We start from the raw sequence: 23,201 nt of genomic DNA, 5'->3' as shown, positions 1-23,201 counted from the left end.
GATTCCAAGCTACACGTGAAGACTGCTATTACTATGTGGAGTTTGTGGAATGAAAAACAGTTTAAGGTTGTCGAGAGCAAACTAAGAAGGTGGCATGCTGTATGCAAATTTCCAGCAGGAACGACAGTAACAGGGGCAGGCATCATCAGCACCACCGACGCTGAAAAGGCGAGGGAATGTAAGTGGGAGGTTTCGGTTACACAAAGGTCGCATGACGATATGTGGGAAGTTAGGAAGTGGAAGAATCGACATACTTGTATAGGCCATCGTGCTAATAGAGATCATGCTAACTTTTCATCCCCAATGATAGCTCTGTTGATTCGACATCATGTGCGACAATGTGCCGATTTCAAGGTCTTCTCCATAATAGCTGATGTTCAAGACAGATTTGGTGTGTTAATCAGTTATAAGAAGGCGTGGTATGCAAAGAGAAAGGCTATAGAGTTTGTATACGGTGGATGGGAGGAATCGTTTAGGCAGTTGCCAAGCTACATGTTGGAACTCCAGTCACAGAATATGGGCACAATTGTTGAGTGGAAGCATAACGATCTGTTGAGTCAGAGGCGTACAATGGTGTTCAACTATGTTTTCTGGGCATTTGGGCCTGCAATACATGCGTTCCAGAAGGCCGCACCGGTGTTAACAGTTGACGGGACTCACCTCCGAGGAAGATTTAAAGGTAAGTTGCTTGTTGCTTGTGGTTTTGATGCTAACAAGACATGCTTGCCTATTGCATATGCTGTGGTGGATGAAGAAACCAATGACAGTTAGTCGTGGTTTATGGATCATGTCAGAACTCATGTGGTGAAATACGAGCGGGAGGTGTGCATTATATCAGATAGGCATAAAGGACTCTTGAATGCAATGGAGTCTGAAATCATGACAAGGGCCCCGCAGATACACCACAAATTTTGTTTGCTTCATGTTAGGGCAAATGTGTTGAAGAAGCACAAGGGTCCCAATGTGAAGGCCATTATATGGAAGTTGGGGGTAAGTTCTCAGGAACGTAAATTTGCCAGAAGACGTCGAGCACTATATGATGTCAACAGTGGTGCGGTTCGAATGTTAAATAGGATTACAAAAGAATGTTGGTCACTGTGCTACGATGGTGGACTTAGGTGGGGGGTGGCCACAACAAACATGTCGGAGTGCTACAATAACGTCTTGAGGGGTGTGAGAGAGTTGCCGATTAGAGCGTTGGTTGATTTGACATTTTGGAGGACGGTGAAATGGTGGGTGGAGAAGAAGACAACAATCGAACACACCGAAGGTGAATTAACCCCATGGGCGAGGGACAAACTTGCTAAGAATGACTCAAAGGGGCGAAAACATTACATCACTGTCATTGACCGAGATGTTGGGAAGTACCATGTCCGAACTCGAGGAAGAATCGTAAAAGGAGTGTCAAAGGGCAACAATGTTCAAATAGTCAGGTATTTGGAATCGAGTTGCAGTTGTGGTAAGTGGCAGATGTGGAGAATCCCTTGTTCGCATGCTTGTGCGGTTGCTAGAGACAGAGGTCATGTTATGATGGACCTCATAGATGAGAAGTACTACCTAGGTACATGGAGATCCCAGTACTATACTCAAGTTTCATTTGATGCACCAAGACACGAAGAGTATTAGGTTGCACCTTCATGGAAATTGTGCATCACCCCTCAGCAGTTGATTCCTAGAACGCGTGGCCGCGTTAGAAGAAGGAGGATACTTAATCAAATGGATGTCCATGAGGAAGATGAACCGAGGGCTCCCCGCCGTTGCAGAAATTGCGGGATAGAGGGGCATGACCGAAGAAATTGCTCAGCCGGTGCCGTTCAGTAAAGTCGTGGTATGTTATGTTTATGTATCAACTACTATGTTTATGTATTTGTGTTTGAGGCTGATGTGATACCTATCGTGTATGTGTCAACATATGTGAGATGTTAGTCGACAATTGTTATGTTTTTTATTTTGACAGTTAGTATGCTTTTTATTACGACAAGTATTTTTAATACCACCACATGCCCGAAACGTGTTTCACCCACTCAAAAATGTTCAAACATCACAGTACGACCACATCGGGCAAAGTGTAACGAAATATGTTTAAACAATTTTTCAAAAATGTTCAAAAATCACAAGTTTCTGGACTCAAGAGTGTGTTACGTAAATCGCCCGGTGGCGCATAACATTTATGCGTCACCAAGGAACGACGCATAATCGTTATGCGTCACCAAGGAACGACGCATACTCTTTATGCGTCACTAAGGAACGACGCATAAAAGTTATGCGTCACCGAGTGAATTGAGAAACGAACTGTTGATTCCAGAAACTTCGCCCGGGCGGACGATTTTGAGGTTATAAAACGCCCGGGCGGGCGATTTTGAGCAATACCGAAATTGTGATTTTTGAACATCATATTACCGAAATTGTTCAAAAATTGCACCATTGAAAATATTCTTAAACCAACCTGTTTCATCACATCAAAAATTGTTCAAAAAACAACTTACGAACATTCCGAAAGAACGAATCACATTCGAAAGCTATCTAGATGAAGACGTGAACTTTGTCGGAGCTTTCCCTTTGTTCTTCCTTGTTGACAATCCCCTTAATACATTGTGCATAGCCCTCCCAATCATACTTGATGAACTCTTCATAGCTGGTCGTGAGGATCCCTCGGACGTTCGTCGGAATATTACTTCGTCTTCTTCTTCCCCGCCGACTTCTTCTTCTTCCCCGCCCTCTTCTTCTTCTTCTTCCCCGCCCTCTTCTTCCCCCACAGGATCAACAAATTGATAATTTTGAAAGTATGAATCACGCCCTGGTTGAGTTGCACCCCAATCAGACCCACCGCCAAAGAACGAATCACATGATGCCCGTGCTCCCCATTGCGAGGGCTCATGGCTTGCACCACTCAACTGAGACCATCCTGGGGGATCGTGCTCCGGACTCAAGGGCTCTGGTACCGCATAATCAGGTTGCGGAGGTTGCTGCTGCGACAACCTATGCTGTCGTGTAATCCCGTGTCCTCCCGTCCGGACACCCGGCAGTCCATGACGAAGAGAAGTTGGTGGGCGTGGCGGCATGACCACATTTCGCCGTTGCGATGTTGGATACTCCATCACATCAGTATGGTCCGTCGTACGAAGCGCATCAGCAGCCATTGCACGAATCTGCCGTAATCGAGGGTCTGTGTCGTGTTCAGAGGTCAAATGCCATATCCCCTGAATGGTCTCGACCTAGATAGCACAAATACAAAATCATTACAATCAATCTATACAAACTTCAAACTAAATACATTATTATATAAAAAAACATAACATACCAATTTCATCATAGAAGATGCTGACTCGTTCATCCCAACCGTTGACTGTGTCACAGGTTGAACTAGGTACGACACTGTGATCCTATTGAACCACGCCATATAGCCCGGATTAATGCGACCATCCATGGTCATCGTGGCATGATCAAAATTTGCTTGGAACCTGTGGTGTCTCAAATCCCATTCTTCAATGTAGAATTTATGTACCTTAGCCCAATCGGCGCCCTTCCTCCCACGGCGGTGACTTTTAGACAGATGTCCGGCATTATGTAGCATCCTATCACAATACTGAGGAATACGCTGGTAGCGGTTGAATTGTCGGCAAACGCGTCCAGCCTCGTGTGCCTCGACAAATGACCAGCACACCAAATATGTGTCGCACAAGTAGGATGCGGTCGAATCAATGCAGTAATCGGGCAGGATACAATCTGTATATGGTGTCCACAGAAACTACAAAAACATAATATCATTCACACAATTAATTTCATACTAGATTAATTCATTAGCTAAGCTAACAAAAATAAATTTCACCTGGCCCGGACGAATCAATGATAACTGATCACGATAATGAGCTACTGAATGTTGGGGCGCATTTCCAATTTCAGTAACTCCGTGCCACCTACACGAAATATTAATATCAAAAGTTACCCAAAAAAATACATAATTAAGTAAGTTACTTAAAAAAAATATTACTTGGCTCCACACGGGGTATACGGCGTGTGCGTAGGCGATATCAAGAAAGCTGGCCTCAATGTAGGCATTCTTTCCCACGCCCACAGCTGCAAGAGAACCATAGGGCCACCCACATCTCTTCTCTGTCTGCCTACAGAAGCTTCACACAAATAATGATACAGGTATGCTAAAGCAGCACTACCCCAACTGATATTAGCCACGTCTTCCGGATCGTCAAAGGCATTTATCCACATAAAGGGGACCTTGCACCCGGTAGTGTCCGGTAAAATAAGCCCCCCTAACAAGATTAGAGCATGTATACGTGCTCTTTGGACGTATGCATACTCATGCAGCCCATCACCCAACGGCATAGTCGCTTGGTTGATCAGAGACGTCATCAACAACCCACCGTGCTTCGTTTCTGTTTCTGCGTCAGGTATCCATCCCAACACATCTCTACACTTGCTGGGCCAATCTTCATATCCAATAGGGTAGTCACAGCCAGTGAAAACACGACCGTCTGCTCTCAAACCCCACAGGTTTTGCACATCCTGTAAGGTTACGGTTACCTCACCAACTGGAAGGTGGAAACAGTGGGTCTCAGGCCTCCATCGCTCGATCAATGCAGTTATTAGGTCATTGTCCATCCTTCTTGGCCTTCCACATTCAATCACACCTCTGAACCCCCAAACATCAAGCCAATGCATCACATCTTCATGTATTGGCAATGCCCAAACCTTACTCTCCGTCCTACGAACTCTGAACACATTTGTTGTGCCATTCGCCAACAATGAGGCTGAAATATGTTCGTTTTGATGAAACAGTACGGATGGATCCTCAGGTCCATAACATAACTGTTGTTCAGAACTTGCAGATGCCATCTACTTCAAAACATTCACCCAACATATAATAGCATAAGATAACTAAAATTTTCACATTTTTGCACAAGAATATATATATTTTCTGCACTTTGGGTATATAATTTCAATTGAACCACTTACTTCTACAATTGACCCTAAATTCATGTGAAACACACAAATACGCAACAAAACAACACAAATAAGCAACACACTAACAGTAATCGTCCGTAAATTGAGCAATTTCATATAAACCCTAACTTTACTAAATTAGGGAAAACCTCCATAACTTCAGCAATTATTGATTTATGTAGCCAAATGGATGAATAATTACCGAAATATGTTTGGTATTTGGTTGAAATATGTCGGAAAACGCCTCAAATCGCCGGAAATCGTCGCTGAAATCGCCCCTCCTTCGCTGCTCGCTGCGTCGTCTGTCAATTACGAGCATTCTGCCCTCTTAATCCCGATTTAACGACGCACAAATAATATACGTCTTTAACAAATGACGCATATATGTTATGCGTCATTAAATAACGACGCATAACATATATGCGTCGTTTATCGACGCATAATCTATATGCGTGTTAATTAAAGACGCATATTATTTGTGCGTCTTTCAGTAAAGACGCATAACATTTGTGCGTTTCATTAATAGCGACGCACAAATGTCATGCGTCACTCACTATGCGGGAATTAATCTATTGCTCTTCATTAAATTGGAAGTAAGTTGACATGCTTTCACAAAAGAAGAATTAGTCCAAAAATGAGCAGTCCCCGTGAAAAAATAAATGCTAAATAGGTTGAAAAAAGTAAACAAAAATGAAAAATAAACTGTCGACCACAGTGGGAGTCGAACCCACGACCTTTTGATCCGAAGTCAAACGCGCTAATCCACTGCGCTATGCGGTCTTGTTGTGTATATTCCTACAAACATTATATATAATAACATTATCTAACTAAGTTATATAGTCGGAGAGTGAGGGCCCAAAACGATTTGTGGCTCATCATAAATTCTTATTTGGATGATAAAATGTTCATACGATAAAATTCTATCCCATTTTAGGGCCTACCAAAATTTCATCTTTCAATCAATTTTCCACACAAGTTCAACTGAATCCCACCACTAATTTCATTTTCAACATACATCACTTCATTTCATCCACAAAAGAAAATGCAATTTTTATGCACAAAAGGGAAGTAGAATCAAATTTCAGGAAACTCCAGAGTCAAATGGTACAAGATCTCTAAAATAAGCTTATAATCTACTTATACAGGAAACTCTAAATGTCAACTATGAATCTTTTTGCTGGGATCTATCCTTTCTCCTTCGTTGGGTATTCCTTCTACCTGAAGCTGCAGATTCCCCCCCTGTTGGGCATCAGCTGCAGGTTTCCAAGTGTTCATTCGTTTGATTTACTGAAGAGATCATTTGCAGAACTTAGTTCTCTGGACAAGATTTCTGCACCCCATTTAGCTTCCTCTAGTTTCATGTGTAATGATTCCCTTGCTTCCCTAAAATCGGCCTGGACTTTACAGACCTCTTCTTCAAGCTCCGAACACAATCTTCTCAAAAGCACATTCTTCAATTGCTTGTTCTCTAACTCCAAACTAGGTAGATGATCCTCCAACTGCTTATATACGGAGCTGAGTTGATCCAGCTCTCTATCTTTGTCAGCAAGTCTACAACTAAGATGCCAAATAGTATCCTCTTTATCCTTGATATCTAGTGAAACCAAGTCGATCCTTTCTTGCAAGAATCCTACAGAATGTAGCTTCTCCTTTAGCTGCTGTTGGAGTTGCCTTTTCTCACTCCCAGCATTTTGAACACAGAGTTCTAGGTTATCAACTTCGATGGTAAGCTCTTCGACTATGTTTTGCTCCTTTTGCAATTCTTGACCAAGGTTTTCTATGGTATATGATGCCATTTCCAGTTGATTAACTAAAAACTGCTGCTCAGCTTTCACTTTTCCAAATTCCTTATTTAGACATTCTTTCTCATTTATTAGTTCTTCCTTAAACTTTTTCTCCAGACAAATAATAGCAGCTTCTTTTTCCTTGATCATATTTTTCATCTGCACAAGAAACACACACAGAGAGAGAGAGAGAGAGAATAAGCATAGAAACCAACAAAAATCTGAATTATGGATAGCACAACATTCAGGAATGTAAAATATACTAGAGAGACAATTATATGGTGCTCGAACAAGGAAAGCCAGTGAATCATAAAAAAGAATCTAACTCAAAAATTAATGGGCTTAGAACAAGACACATGAGGCCAATACAGTGATTGGGACATAGAAACTAAGAGAGCTCACGTAGAAAGATTCCCAATCTTAATGGGGGAGGACGACGACACTACAAGAGTCTCATCATTTTGGGCATCTTGAGGCAATACTAGACATGGAAACATGATATATGCATTTTATCTCAGTATGATTATTCCTTATCAGTTTCAATTAATAGGGATTATGGCTTAACAAGTTACCTGTCTCTTGATTTTCAGCTCTGTAGCTTGGGACCGAAAGTTTTTTCAAGGAAGGAAAACTCCTGGCTGTAAACCTTTAGCTACTCTTAGTTTCCATTTGATGATGTAGGTTCTTGACGATGAAGTTCCATTTAATATATTAACGAACATATCTCTAGCCTTTTATCTCCAGCTCTCTAACAGTTGTGGTCTAACATCAATCTCATAAAAAATAACAATATAAATCTCATAAAATTACTTGCATGTTCTACAGTAGCATCTGAAATGGCCTTTTCCTTCTTTGATGCAAAAAGAGCAGCAAGAATTCCTGATCCCAGAATACCGAGTACATTGAGAATGGAGAAGAAGGGGTGCCCTGATGGACGTTCCTGCCCCGATAGTAGCATGCACGATAGCGTATAGATGACATACAAAAACGAGAATCAGATACCAAACCAGCAGTTGTATAATCGTTTCATTTTATACTAGGATGCAGACCTCTTCATTTTGATTCAGATGTGCTGCCGTCAATTCATTACTTTCTGAAATAGAAAAGCTAAACTTATCAGTGATGGCTCAAGAAAAGGGTAGCATTATCTGAATTTATGTTAAGCATGGTTCATTGTTTAAGCATAGGTAAGCAGTACGGTATATAAGAAGAAGAGAATCCTGAGTAAAGAAGCTACTTTAGTTTTCCTAGCATGCTAATGTAGCTCAGGCATAAAGAACTACGGGAGTGTCTTTACAGATCTCCGCAGCGCAGCTATAACTACCAACCACTGAAACGTAACCATAATAACATAGGCCAACTTCAAATACTACAATTAAGAAGCTGCTTAAATGGATTATGGAAAGCTAAAATGGAGCTCAAACAAACGCACTCAGGCTATAATTAGGTCACCTTCCTCTCCTACGAATCAGCGATATTACCAATCAGTATGAATAGAAAAAAGAACACAATCTATCAGAATAAGTAGCAATTCAGCAAAGCATTAATAACTTAACAAAATCTCTCAAACTAACTAAGAGGGAAAGAAACCTGCAGGAAAGGCATCGATAGCGTGAGCCCCGAATTTGAGAAGGCGGATAACGGCAAAACCCATGACAAGGGCCACTCTCCTCGAGCAGGAATGGCCGCCTGCGATTCTCAACGAGCAACATTTGGAAGAAGATGCGGCGGTGTGGCGGAAAAGCTTGAATTTCCGGCTGCGGAGCTCATTGCGATCAGCAAACAAAAATCGGCGGTGGTTAGTGGTTACTTCCACATTTGAATCAAACACTATTTGTGGGGTTTATTTGTGGGGTTTGAGTGAAGTTGGTAAATCTAGGTTTGACTTTCCTTTTTTCGCGCTTCAAAATATTCCAATTTCAGACCTAAAAGAGTGCATAGTGATGATATCTTTAGGGTTTAAGGTTAGATATGTATGGAATCGGTGAGAATTTAAGGTTTTTGGTATATTAGAAAGAGTAGCCTACATATTTAGGCCAGGCGATATACTTGTCACGCCTCATATTTGCAATTTCTATTCTTATAAAATACCATTTGCAGGGAATATTGGCATATAGGGCTAAATAGGTACTCGTTCACTCTTTTATAAATAAAGGTAAAATTGATGGGAGAAAAATGAAGTTTGATAAAATTATGATTTGTCAACCAATTTTAAAAATCAATCATGCTTTTAATTATGTCATGATGAAAAAAGTATTTTTTTTGTCGTAAAATAATTGTGAACAAATTTAAAATTAATGAGTTTTTTTGACTGATTTTTAAAATTGTGGAACATTAAAATTCACTGGTGCTATAGTTAGAGTCCTTATGCTTGATATCGCAATAGTTCACAATAGATAGTCCATTTTCTGTTTGGCTGTGAATATTTATTATTTTTATATGGAAATAGAGTAAGAGACCTTGAGTGATGATGCAATCAAATGTACTCCCTACGTCAGGAAGATGACCCCTTCCTGGGCGGCACGGAGCTTTATGCACATTTATTTTATGTGTTAGGTGAAGATAATAACGTAATAGAGAGAATAAAGTACAGATAAATGTGTTTTCATTTTTAGTAATGGGTCATCGATTGTGACAAATCAAAAAGGGAAGTGGGTCATCTTCAATGGAACGGAGGAAAGGAGTACATTACAGTGACAATATTTGAACACTTTTATTCATATCAAGTTAAGAACAAATACTGACGAAAATACTTTTTTCAACTAAAGTTAGGAAATAAGTTTATATAGATACACACAACTAGAATTATGTTTTTAGTGTCTACCCTAAAAAGTATAGACAAATGGAATTGGTAATAAAGTAAAATATGAGATTCACTATTTGATTTAAAATTTCGAGAGAACACTAAAATTCTTTAAAATATGTGACCATTAATTCAATTAATGCCAATAAAAGTGAAGTTAAGTAATTGAATACTCTCTCTTCCCCACTTTAGAAGTCCTGATTTTTCATTTTAGTTCGTCCTATTTAGAATATTTCATAAATGATAATAGACCCCACATTTTATTAACCTCGTTCTACTCACATTTTATTATAACATGAATATATAAAAATGAAATTCACATTCCATTATCTTTTTTCACTAACTTTCCATTTAAAACTCATGCCCAACTCAATTATAATAGTGGGGTCTACACACAAAAAATACACTAAGGTACAAAAATGAAGTTGCATATGCAATATTATGAGCTACATTTGCTCAGATAAAATAGTGAAATCTGCATTCTTCTCCCTCTCAGAGATTGAATACTCACCAAAATCAATCTGCTCTTCAGCACACTTCATCACCTTCTTGTACCAATACCTCTTCACGCAAGCTTTCAAACGACACTCATTGCAGCTGAATAGAATAGATAATCCCTAAATCAACAAAAAATAATCCCTAAACAATATTATCACATAAAATGAAAACTAGGGTTTCCTCTAATTAATCCAACAATATAAATTAAATGCATACTATATACTATAAAAGTTTGTCCCATTTTTCTATTTCCGTCCGTCCCACAAAATTTGTCCCATTTCACTTTTTACCATTTTTAGTAATGGATCTCATATTCCACTAACTCCTTCCTACTCACATTTTATTATAAAATTAATACTCTCTCTGTCCCATTAAATATTCAACATTTATTTTCGGCACGTGATTTTATGTAGTGTTGTTTTGTGAGTTAATGAAGAGAGAGTAAAGTAAGAGAGTATTGTTTCCATTTTTAGAAACGTTTCATTTTTAATGGGACAGACCAAAAAGGAAAATGTTTCATTTTTAATGGGGCATGAGAGTATATAAAAGTATGACCCACATTCCACTAACTTTTTCAATTAACTTTTTATTATATTTCTTAAAACCCGTGTCGTGTCAAAGTGGAACAATATTTGGGGGATGGAAGGAGTATTTAATAATCTTGAGTTAGGTTACTTACGTGTACATGTAGGCCGTTCCCCGATCCAAGAGCGAGGTGGTGCACTCGTAGCAATTCTTGGAGTAGTCTAGCTCGAAAGATTGTTCTTCCGATCTACCTATAGTAGGAGGATTGGGGAATTTGAGGATGCAGTCGTTGAAGCGGTGAACCACTTCTAAGGTAGGGTGATTGTAAGTTGTGCGCGTGTATTCCCCCATTCTTTGCACGTAATCTAGGGGTAGGAAGCTCGCGGTGTCGTGCTTCGCGCACACGGTCATGGGGAGTAAACTTAGGGTTTGGTGTTGCGGTGCCATGCTCCCACGCCCACGGCAGCAGAAGCCGTGGGTGGAGAGGAGGCACGGTGGTATTCTAATAGTTGGATTGTTTCGTCGGACGCGTGTACGTTGTTCAGGGGCCTTTTCGTAATTTTGGCGATGGATTGCGTCAAATTCCGAGTGCTGAAAACAATGTGGTCTTCGTCGAATGGTGTGTCGTCAAAAGCCAATAGCCCTTCCCTTTTATGTGTTGATATGGAATCTGTTGAAGAAGGTGATTCATTGTTGTACCTACATACATTTTTTTTAAAAAGAATCAAGTATAATTAGATTTTTTTTGATGGATTGAAAGGGTAATTACTAATTAGTATAGTATTTAGTAATTAAAGAAAAAGTGGTGAACGAGGGGGAATTATATAATTAAAGAAGGGAAGTCATCTTTAATAAGAAAGTAAGTGTATAATGATTTAGAAAAGAAAAAAAATGTTAGGGTATATGGATTTGAAATTGGGTTTTGGATTCTAATAAGTGTATTATTTGACGCAATCAAAATGTTTTTATTTGGAATAAATTCTAATTCCGAATCCTAGTCTCGTAATTGTACAATTTGAATCTATAATAAAAATAAATACTACAGACACACAAAACTCAAAATCTATAAAAAAAATCTAAAATTACATAATGGCTATGAATAAAAATAAAATAAAATAAAAATTCAATTAATACATTGATGGGATACCAATTAAACAGCTAAACAATAATTGCGAGCCCAATAGCAGTGACGGCCCATCAGCCCAAAATCCAAGAAAGAGTATCAGTTCGGCACAACCAAAGAGTTCGGTCACAGCCTATAGCTCGGTAAAAGCCGACCAATCGAGCTCAACTCTCAGATCGGCAAAAGCTGATCGGCAAAGTTCAGCAGTTCGGTCTCAGTATTCGACCGAACAAGGAGATAGTGGACCCATGCAGGATCTCCACGACCTCCATTACACCCACGATCTATTTAGTGGTATTAAGCAGTTATCAACCCCCCTACCAGGGCTGCAAACCACGATCTTAGTTCGAATGTATAAATAGAACTTAGATCAGATAGACCAAGGTTAAGTTCTCTAGATCCTGAATCTCAGATAGCAAATCAGTATTGTAATCTGTAAGCTAGATCAAGCAATACAAATTTGCCCTCTATTCTTCCCGTGGACGTAGATTTACCTCAGTACATCGAACCACGTAATTTTCAGTGTTGTGATCTTCATTTATCACTTGCATTTATTCCCATCAAAAATTCGCTAAATCATCACTGGCGCCATCTGTGGGAAAACAGAAAACCAAAACTGTGATAAAAGCGAGTTTTTGATCCTCTTCCACCAAAAAATGCGTACCAGATCACATAATACCCATACTTCCGTCCGTGATGAACGTGAGGAAGCTAGTCCAGCCCGTAGGTCTGGAAAACAGCCTCTGGAGAAATCTGCCTCCAGTTCTCACGGGTGAAAGAACAAACCACTCAAAAAGTCATCGCACCGAGCCTCCCCAGCAGCTCGATTTGAATGAGGCTGTCAAGTTGTTCTTGGCTGAGAAGCAGGATGAGTTCTTAACATTCCTGCAAAAGAGCCAGAAGCCGGAGAAGAAAACGGCGGATTCTCCCTCCCCCTCCAGACATGAAAGTCACTACCGCAGTAGTGTCGTATCTTCCAGGAGAAAGAATCCTCACCACCGATATGTTCCTTCTCCTCCTTGTTACCGAAATCACAGGAGAACTCCATCTCCACCATACCGTAGAGATGTCGGATTCGCTATGTATGGAGCGCTGAAGACTCCATTTTCGGATGATATCACCAGAACTCCGTTGCCACAGAATTACCGAACTCCGTCAGTGACTTATGACGGGTTAGTGGATCCTCATGATTTCCTGGGACGCTATCAGTATAATATGGCGAACCAAGGTCTCAATGAGGTTCATATGTGTAAGCTGTTTCCCGAGCTGCTCATCGGGAATGCAAGAAGGTGGTTTGATAGCCTCCCTCAAGGCAGCATTAGATCTTACAGAGATCTAATGGATGCTTTTCATAGGAGGTTCTTCCAGAAAGCTGAAACCCGAATCACTTCGGCTCAGCTGCTTTCTATACGTCAAGGTCGCGATGAAAAGATTAGCGACTTCATGACAAGATTCCACAAGGAATGCCTACAAGTAGATGATCTCAATGATCTACTTGTCATTTCGGCATTCCAAAATGGAATTCTGCCAGGAGCTCTCTACAGAAAGCTCGTTGAATGCAGTCCGCAAACAGCTCAAGAGATGTGGGACATTGCGGACCAGTTTTCTCGTGCTGATGAGGCAGACCGTCGAAAACGGTCTTTAGACAGCTCTTCCAGAGGAGACAAGAGGAAGCCCGATCATAGCGATCAGGGACATCCTCGCCGAACTCCTTTTGAAAGAATTCAAAGGGCACCGGTACAAGACAGATTGGGACCACGTCTCAATCCTGAGAAACCACCCGCTCAGTTTGTACCATTGAACAAGTCGAGAGCGTAAATTTTCGAACTGCATTCTGATATGTTCGAAAAACCAAAGCCGATGACGAAATCGGCCACGCGCCGAAGTCAGGATAAATATTGCTCCTTCCATCAAGACCACGGTCATGATACCGAGGAGTGCCGAAATTTGGCAGCAGATATTGATGTTCTTGTGAAAGCAGGGACGTTAAAAAAATACCAAAGCAAGCCGCCGAAAAAGAATAAGAAACAGAGAAGTGCGAACTGCGCTCCTCAGGATCCTAAAAGGCAGCCGGATCCCGAAGACGATGACGAGCCGCAATATGATGGAGTAATCCAGACTATTGACGCTCTCCCAGCCGGGAAGACTAAATCGTCTCTAAAATCAGAGCGCAGAGGCTTCAATCGAGAGGAGCCAACACATAAAAGGCTGAAGAAGGAGGAAGTAATTACATTTTCAGATGCAGATCCCGTCCCGGCCATTTCTCCTCATCAAGACGCTATTGTCATTCAAGCTGGAGTGGCAAACAAACTGATCCACAGAGTGTTTGTGGATACAGGAGCGTCGGTTAGCATTCTTTTTAAAGAATGTTTTGATAAACTGGAAGTGGATCCAGCTCGGCTCAGTCCGGCCCCACTTCCTCTGAAAAGTTTCGCCCAGGAGGACACCCGCCCTGAAGGTATTATCAGCCTTCCGATTACGGTAGGAAGAGCGCCTACTAGCTCCAGTACGGTGATCGAGTTTTTTGTGGTAAAAGCTCGATCCCCGTATAACATTATACTGGGAAGAGACTGGCTCAACACAGTTCGGGCCATTTGCTCTACTTATCACCTCACAATCAAGATCCCCACTAAAGGAGGGATAGCAGTCATCCGAGGTGATCAAAAGAGAGCAAAAGAATGTTTACAGATTGCGCTTAAAAGTGCCGAACAATCAGATCGGCACCATCAAGCATAGCAATCACAGCAGCCGGAGTCAGAGGCAGGCGAAATGAACGAAGTCACACCGGAGCCGAACTCGATGAAAGTTCAGTTATACGAAGATGATCCATCCAGAACGGTCAAGATCGGTTTCGCGGGAACACCTCTACTCCGGGAAAAGACCATCCAGCTCCTCAAAGAGTACAAAGATGTCTTTGCGTGGTCTCCGTTGGACATGACTGGAGTGTCTCCCGAGGTAATTACACATCGGTTAAATATTGATCCTTCAGTCCGGCCTATAAAACAGAAGCAAAGACTCTTTGCGGCAGAAAGAAATCAAGTCATCCATGACGAAGTCCGCCAATTACTGAAAGCGGATGTATTATTGAAGTAAAATATCCTTCTTGGGTGGCCAATCCTGTGATGATCAAGAAAAAAGAAGGAGGATGGCGGATGTGCATAGATTTTACGGATCTAAATAAGCACTGTCCTAAAGATTGCTACCCCCTTCCCAACATAGATAAAAAAGTAGAAGCTCTGATAGGCTTCGAAATTTTCTGTTTTCTTGATTTGTATAAAGGATACCACCAAGTTTTAATGGATGAGAATGATGCTTCAAAAACGGCTTTCATTACTGACTTCGGTATTTTTGCTTATAAAAAGATGCCATTTGGTTTAAAGAATGCCGGAGCCACATATCAAAGGATGGTAGATAAGCTATTTCGGCACCTGATCGGAAAAGAGGTTGAAGTATATGTTGACGACATAGTTGTTAAAAGCAGAAGCACTTCGGAGTACGGAAAACAATCTCAAATCCACTCTCGACGTGCTCAAAAAAGCCAACCTCAAACTCAATCCCCAAAAATGTACCTTTTTGGTAGATTCGGGAAAATTTCTGGGTTGTTGGGTTTCAAAGGAAGGACTCAAGGCAAATCCCCTAAAGGTTCAAGTTGTTCAGAACATGGCAATGCCGAAGTCCATACATGATGTGCAAAGGCTAACTGGATGTCTAGCCGCACTGAATAGATTCCTTTCCCAAGCAGCCGAAAGCAAATGCCGTTCTTCAATGTTTTGAAGAAGGCACCAAAGTTTGAGTGGGGAGCCGAACAGAAAAAGGCTTTTGACGAACTCAAAAGTTATTTAACCGAACTTCCTACTCTCTCTGCTCCAACAGATGCCGAAGTGATATTCTTATATTTAGCAGCATCAGATCAAACCATTAGCGCGGTGCTTGTACGAGAAGAAGGCCTAAAACAGCGTCCTATCTACTTTACAAGCCGAGCATTAAGAGGTCCCGAACAAGGTATCAACCTCTGGAAAAAATTGCTCTGGCATTAGTAAATGCAGCAAGGAGACTGCGGCCATATTTCTATGCTCACAAAGTATGCGTCTTAACCGATCTTCCACTTCGGCAAGTTTTGACTAAGCCAGAAGCATCAGGCAGAATTGCCAAGTGGGCCATAGAGTTGGGAGAACACTCAATAGAATATCTACCTCGGAAAGCCATCAAGGGACAAGCCTTGGCAGATTTTCTTGTAGAGGCAAAGTTCGATCAGGCAATCCCTATTATTGCCGAACAGAAAAATCCTACCAATGATGAACTAACACAGCCCCAGAAACCCGAAGTAGAGCCGCCGGACTGTTGGATTGGATTCGTAGATGGAGATTCGAATAAGACAGGAAGTGGAGCTGGTATTCTACTTATCGCTCCCGACGGACACGAAGTAACTTATTCACTTCGGTTCTTATTCCCAACCACTAATAACGAAGCCGAATACGAAGCCCTTCTTGCCGGACTTCAGTTAGCGCAACGTCTACTTGTCAAATCTCTCAAAATTCATTGTGATTCACAAGTCATAGTGAATCACATGCTGGGTACAAGTGAAGCCCGTGGTGAAAGGATGAAAAAATACTTGGACAAAGCGCAAAGTATTAGCCGAAATTTCTCTTATTTTCGGATAATCCACATTCCCAGAGCGGGAAATAGCCGAGCAGATACTTTAAGTAAGTTGGCCTCATATCCGAGCTCAAAGGTGGAGGAATTACCGCACAGAAGCATTGATGAAGCTGAAGTACACTCAGTAACCAGTTCACCAAACTGGATGACGCCAATATTAAAGTATCTAGATCAAGGACAACTGCCCGAGGATAAGAGAGAAGCAAGGAAAATCACATGCCGAGCACGTCGGTATGAACTTCATGAAGGAGTCCTATATAGAAAGTCCTACCTTCAACCGTTATTGCGATGTGTAGGACCAGAAGAGACGGATTACATCCTTAGAGAAGTTCATGAAGGATCTTGCGGTAGCCACATCGGAGCTAGAGCATTAGCTAAAAAAGTTCTGAGATGGGGATATTATTGGCCAACTTTGGTACAAGAAGCAGTACAGCTAGTTAAGAAATGTACGAAATGCCAAAATCCATGCAATATCCCAAGGACGCCGCAGACTGATCTATGTGCTATGCAAAGCCCTTGGCCTTTTATGCAATGGGGCATAGACATAGTAGGACCACTACCACAAGCTCCCCGGCAAATGAAATTCTTGATCGTTGCCGTGGATTACTTCACAAGTGGGTGGAGGCTGAAACCATTAGCTACGATAACAAGCTCAAAGGCATTATATTTTGTCTGGAAGAACATAGTTTTGCCGATTTGGCATACCCCATTCCTCATTTCAGATAATGGGACTCAGTTTACTGACAAAACATTCAAGAATTGGTTGCCAAGAGTTGAATATTCAACAGCGGTTCACTTCAGTCTCTCACCCACAAGCAAACGGACAAACGGAAGTAACAAACCGTACTTTGGTGAAAGGATTAAAACTCGGTTAGAACAAGCCAAAGGACAATGGGTAGAAAATCTTCCTCAAGTCCTATGGTCTTACCGAACTACACCAAAACCGCCACGGTGAAACTCGTACTGTCAAGTGTACGGCACTGAAGCCGTAATTCGGTTGATAGAGATCGGCATTACCCAGCCCCCGGACCCTTAAATTTCTCAACAGAACTGAATGACACGGACTGAGAGCGAACTAGATTCTTTGGCCGAAGAAAGAAGAGAATTGGCCTTCATAAAGAAGCAAGTACAAGGAGCAAGTAACCCGGGTATTTAAAAACACAGGGGTGAAAAAGCTGCAGTTTCAATGGGGAGATCTCTATTGAGAAACAATAAGTAATCCGAGCAGAAAATCTGGGCAAACTTGAACCCACATGGGAAGGTCCGATCGTGTGTCAAGAAGTCCTGGGAAAAGGGTCTTATAATTACCCACATGTCAGTGAGAAAAGTACCACCAACATGGCATATTTTTCCAACCTCAAGAAGTTCTATTTGTAATAGACAGGTCCGGTCAGTCTTGTGTCTATTTTCGGGGGCTCGCATAGACATAGTAGACCACTACCACAAGCTCCCCGGCAAATGAAATTCTTGATCGTTGCCGTGGATTTACTTCACAAAGTGGTGGAGGCTGAACCATTAGCTACGATAACAAGCTCAAAGGCATTATATTTTGTCTGGAAGAACATAGTGTTGCCGATTTGGCATACCCCCATCCTCATTTCAGATAATGGGACTCAGTTTACTGACAAAACATTCAAGAATTGGTGCCAAGAGTGAATATTCAACCGGGTCGTACTTCAGTCTCTCACCCAAAGGCCCAAAAAACGGACAAAACGGAAGTAACAAACCATACTTTGGTGGAAAGGATTAAAAACTCGGTAGAACAAGCCAAAGGACAATGGGTTAGAAAATCTTCCTCAAGTCCCTATGGTTCTTACCGACTACTCACAAAACCTCCAACGGGAAAACTCCGTACAGTCTAGTGTACGGCACTGAAGCCGTATTCCGGTGAGATCGGCATACCCCAGCCCCCCGAACCCTTATTTCTCAACAGAAATGAATGACGACGGACCTGAGAGCCGAACTAGATCTTGCCGAAGAAGAAGAGAATTGGCCTTCATCAAAGAAGCCAAGTACAAGGAGCAAGTAACCCGGTATTATAACCAAGGGGAAAAGGTTTCTGCAGTTTCAAGTGGGAGATCTCGTATTGAGAAACAATGAAGTAAGCCGAGCAGAAAAGCTGGGCAAACTTGAACCCACATGGGAAGGTCCGTATCGGGTGTCAGAAGTCCTGGGAAAAGGGTCTTATAAATTAACCCACATGTCAGGAGAACAAGTACCCCGAACATGGCATATTTCCAACCTCAAGAAGTTCTATTTGTAAGAGACAAGGTCCGGTCAGTCTTGTGTCTAGTTCGGTCCTAGGGTTATGTGCTTTCATATTTTTATTGTTCTTTATACTTGTCGTTTTTTAAAAAGGTTAAAATCTTTTTCGTCCTTTTTATTTGTCTTCTATGTGCGTTTTGTCTCTTACAAATGTTACTGAGGTATATTGTTCCTTAAAGGCTGATCCCCTTTTTTTTAGATCATGTATTAAAGACAATTGTGAGTCCAAGCTTCTAAGGAAGATACAAGATTCCACAATTCAGCTTAAGAAACAAGCAATTCGTCTGAAACGAACTGCAATAAGCCGAAAACCACTCCGGTTAACTAGGGAAAGTCCAATCCAAGCGATAAAACTCGCCAAATAAGGACACTAACTAAGTCCGGTCAAAGAAGAGTTACTTCATAAGACCGAGGACGAGTACAATAAATGAAATAAAAAATCGCTGAACTATAAATACGCAGTGATAGAAGGCGAAATGAAAAAATTTCATTTACTAAGTCTTGTTGGGCATACAATTCCGCTGCCCTACGAGAATGCGTTACACCATTACAAAGGACTATTCTACTGTCTACGATTGCTAAAGTTGAGCACATATCCGAAAAAATCCTCATGATGCTGAGTTCGGGCGTTCCGAGCAGTTGAAGAATAAGTAGGTGGACGAGATGCTCTGATCGACCTACCGCCTCTTCCCTGAGTCCGGGAAGTTCTAGCACCTCGGCGGCGAAGAGTCTCTTCACGAAGCATTCGCTGATCTTGCTCACTCATATTCACAACTCCTCTACGAACTCAGGGCGTTCTTGTCTTGACGTTTCCGGTTGCTCCTGAGTCCGTTGCTGATTTGGAGTAGAATTTGAGTAAGTGGATTAGAGGTTTGAGTTGGAGTGTGAGCATCTGTTAGCGGGAAACGGCTAAGGAATCTCTCGATTGAGGGACGCCGGGAAAGAATGATGTCGTACAGAGAAGCCAAGCGCCGCAATGATTTCACAACTTGTTGGCAAGCCGAGCTCTCCAGCACATTGTTCTTCCGGAGTACATGAAGCTTCTCCCACAGTTCATCAACTTGATTCTGAACTTCAGATATAGTCATTCCCCCGCGCCCGCAGATGAAATCTTCATATGCAGTCCTCTCAGCGATGACAGTATTCAGCTCGGCCTCCAGATCTTTCTTTATGCACTCTAAGTCCTTATTGTTGGACTCCAGCTCCACTAAACGAGCCAAGAGTTCATCATACTTCATCTGGTCATCTATAGTTTTTTTCTCAGCTTCATTTAAAGCCAAAGAGTATAGCCGCTTCCAGTGAAGTACCTCCAGCTCCTTAGAGTTAAGAATACGAAGCAGCTATGTCAGTTCGGCATTTCAGTTTACCGAGCAGGCAGTAAACCACAATAGGAGTAAAAGAGATTAAGAAAAGCTATAAGGAAGACACGAGTGTAGAAAGAAGAATTTTTTTCATTCACAAGAAAAAATTTACACAAGGAGGGCTTCAAGGCCATTTTACAAATAGAAAGAAAGAAACTAAACTAAGAGAAGGGAGACGAAATCATACTCCGCCAGTTTCGTCTCCGGCTTCCCTGTGGGTTTCAGCTTCTTTCTCCTTGTCGACCTCGGTCTCAGCCTCGGCCTCCCTCCTCCCTCCCTCCTGCTCGGCGCCCCCATCGCCGATCTGCTGCACCTCTTGCTCGGCGTGCCCGTCGCCGGTCTGCTGATCCTTCTGCTCGGTCTCCTTGCCGGCCTCATTTTCCTGCTCACCCTCTTCTTTGAAAATTGAAGCGGGTGAAACAGGCCCCAAGGAGGCAAAGATGGCCTCCATGTTCTCGTCACGGTCAGCACGGCAATTACGGACTCGTTCAGCAGAAAGCAGGACCGATGAAGACGCAAGCTCCTCAAGGAGCGGCAGACTCTGGAGACGCGCTGCAATCTCTCGGCCATACAGCGGCAAGACGACTTCGGGTTCCTGCTCAACATTATCGGTCATCAATTTCAGCAGATCACCGATAAGGGCCGAAAATTGATTGCTCAAAAAGAGTTTCTCCGTGTAAACACGGAGAGCCTCCCCCTGAGCAACCACGGCTGCCGCCTCCCTCTGTTTCGACCGCTCTCTCTGGATGACGAGCTGGTCTTTGGCACGCTGGGCTTCATCCTGAGCCGAGATCATAGCGGCCCTTGCCCTCTCAAAGTCTGCCCGAGCCTGTTCGGCCTGGTGACGAGCAGCATTCAAATTCCTCTGCATCTCATCATAATCGCTGGACGCTTTAGAGAGTTCAACTGTGACGAGTTTGCAGAGCATATTGTTCCTCTGAAAATGGAAAAAGGAAAAAGTCAACAGAGGGGCCACAAAAAAAATATAGGAAAGAAGCAAAGCCAGAAAATCAAGAAGAAAATTCACCTCTACAAAGTCCTTTGGCCATAAAAAGGGCTCAGAGATATGTTCCGAAGTGGCCGTAACCACTCCTGATCCAACACCCCCTGGACAATGTCTCTCTCTGGCGCTTTTGGGGGTTTCTGAGTCTTCGCCTTCCCCCTTGCCGAGGTCGATCCCGGCTTTTTTGGATCCGAAGACTGACTCGAAGAGGTCTTCTGCCTCTTCGGATTCTTCTCGGCATCAGACGCCGAGCTGGTGGTTTTCTGTTTCTCCGGCTCCTTTGATTCGGAGGATTTGCGACCAAGCCTGCTTAGCATGTTCACTGCCAAAAGCAAGAAAACAAAGTTAGTTTTCGCCGCTAAAGCAGTAAAGCATAAAAAGAAATCCTCACCCTCAGTCTCTTCGTCCGAAGACGAGGAGTCGAACACGAAGTCACCCTTGACGAGCTCAGATTCCAAATACTGTTTCCTAATCATGGGAATCTTATTGAGCCCGCCCTCGAGCTCGTCCAACGGTTCTACCCGAGGATGAGGAATTACGGACTTCGGCCCTCTCCAGGAAAAGTCCGGAGCCGCTGTCCTATTGTAAAAAAAGAAGCGATTTTTCCACATCGGCCATTTGGTTTTACAGAAGGCTCTAAAGGGCTGTAAAGGGATCAAGTAAAACCAGGATCCCTTTCTCTTAAACTGAAAGAAATTAAGGATTGCCCTCAGAGACAGATCCTTTTCTAGTCTACGCAGCTCGGCAGCAAAGGCCGATAAGTGCCTCCAAGAATTTGGAGTCACCTGACCTAAAGGAAGTTGGAAAAAATCAAGAAGCTCTACAAAGGCGGGGGGAAGAGGGAAACGAAGCCCGCATTCTAAGCAGGCTTCGTAAACGGTGGCATAACCCTCCGGCGGCGAGTTAGCCCTATGAGTGTCGTCGGGAATCACCACTAACCCCCCAGGAAGAAAATATTTTCTGTGTAAGGATATCACAGTATCCTTACTCAAAATGCTGTGAAAATATTCTACCGTCTTCTCCCCGGACTTTTTCCGGCCAGAAGATCCCTTACCCCCCTTCCTACCACTACCTGATTCAGAAACAGTTTCAGAAGAAGAAGACATGATTCTTACTCTTTGATGGTCGAAAGTCTCTGAAGAAATTCTTGAAGAAGCGGAAGAAAATTTTACGAAAAAGAGAGAGAATGCAGAAGAAATAATCGCAAAAGTGTTCCAATGATGAAGAAATGAAATGTTTATCAGATTCGCAGAGGCGTCTCAATTTCGTCGCACCGTTTCAAATCCCACTTTTTCTGGATTCTCTGGCCGGATTTGCTGTCACATTTAATGCAGACACGTGCAGAGCACGTCCCCTGACGTCAGCCTCCCCCTTACACTTATCCAAATGCCGAAGTGATTCACTTCGCTTTTCGGGGGGGGGTGGTGATGGGATACGAACTAAACAACTAAACAATAATTGCGAGCCCAATGGCAGTGACGGCCCATCAGCCCAAAACCCAAGAAAGAGTATCAGTTCGGCACAACCAAAGAGTTCGGTCACAGCCTATAGCTCGGTAAAAGCCGACCAATCGAGCTCAACTCTCAGATCGGCAAAAGCTGATCGGCAAAGCTCAGCAGTTCGGTCTCAGTATTCGACCGAACAAGGAGATAGTGGACCCATGCAGGATCTCCACGACCTCCATTACACCCACGATCTATTTAGTGGTATTAAGCAGTTATCAATCCCCCTACCAGGGCTGCAAACCACGATCTTAGTTCGAATGTATAAATAGAACTTAGATCAGATAGATCAAGGTTAAGTTCTCTAGATCCTGAATCTCAGATAGCAAATCAGTATTGTAATCTGTAAGCGAGATCAAGCAATACAAATTTGCCCTCTATTCTTCCCGTGGACGTAGATTTACCTCAGTAAATCGAACCACGTAATTTTCAGTGTTGTGATCTTCATTTATTACTTGCATTTATTCCCATAAAAAATTCGCTAAATCATCATACATAATGTCAAATTTTTGGTTAATTTTTTGACTTATTAAACAAAAACATTGGAATTACAAATGAGAAAAATTGGACTAATAATTTTAATACCAATCCATATGAAAAAAGTAAATAAAATGATTTTATATCCTAATTCCTAAATTTTAAAAGCTGTCGAAAGTGTCAAAATAAAATTGCGGAGCTCTTCAATTAAAATTTTTGTTAGCGCATACAAGGAGAAGAAAATC

The 23,201-nt window shown here is 42.2% G+C and overlaps 2 protein-coding genes, 1 long non-coding RNA gene and 1 other non-coding gene across 4 annotated transcripts; 1 reads left to right on the top strand and 3 right to left on the bottom strand.

Annotated features, from left to right (window-relative positions):
- Window positions 1–2,519: 2,519 nt before the first annotated feature.
- Window positions 2,520–4,025, bottom strand: LOC121804293. Its single transcript, XM_042203792.1, has 4 exons — window positions 3,992–4,025; window positions 3,830–3,917; window positions 3,302–3,748; window positions 2,520–3,215 (listed from the first exon to the last, which is right to left on the bottom strand). The coding sequence occupies exons 3-4, from the start codon at window positions 3,572–3,574 to the stop codon at window positions 2,520–2,522; spliced, it is 969 nt and encodes a 322-aa protein (XP_042059726.1). The 5' UTR covers window positions 3,575–3,748; window positions 3,830–3,917; window positions 3,992–4,025.
- A 1,640-nt stretch (window positions 4,026–5,665) lies between these two features.
- TRNAR-UCG lies at window positions 5,666–5,739 on the bottom strand. The gene has a single exon. It is a non-coding gene; the product is annotated as a tRNA-Arg (tRNA).
- A 268-nt stretch (window positions 5,740–6,007) lies between these two features.
- On the bottom strand, window positions 6,008–8,396 carry LOC121803092 (MAR-binding filament-like protein 1-1). Its single transcript, XM_042202801.1, has 3 exons — window positions 8,334–8,396; window positions 7,558–7,683; window positions 6,008–6,902 (listed from the first exon to the last, which is right to left on the bottom strand). The coding sequence occupies exons 1-3, from the start codon at window positions 8,346–8,348 to the stop codon at window positions 6,231–6,233; spliced, it is 813 nt and encodes a 270-aa protein (XP_042058735.1). The 5' UTR covers window positions 8,349–8,396; the 3' UTR covers window positions 6,008–6,230.
- On the top strand, window positions 6,568–7,466 carry LOC121803093. Its single transcript, XR_006050910.1, has 2 exons — window positions 6,568–6,684; window positions 7,334–7,466. It is a non-coding gene; the product is annotated as an uncharacterized LOC121803093 (long non-coding RNA).
- Window positions 8,397–23,201: the final 14,805 nt, after the last annotated feature.

Source organism: Salvia splendens, chromosome 5 (genome assembly GCF_004379255.2).
Source record: "Salvia splendens isolate huo1 chromosome 5, SspV2, whole genome shotgun sequence".
NCBI classification, from domain to species: Eukaryota; Viridiplantae; Streptophyta; class Magnoliopsida; order Lamiales; family Lamiaceae; genus Salvia; species Salvia splendens.
Note: the sequence above shows the minus strand (reverse complement) of the source record. Positions and strands in the feature narration are given on the sequence as shown.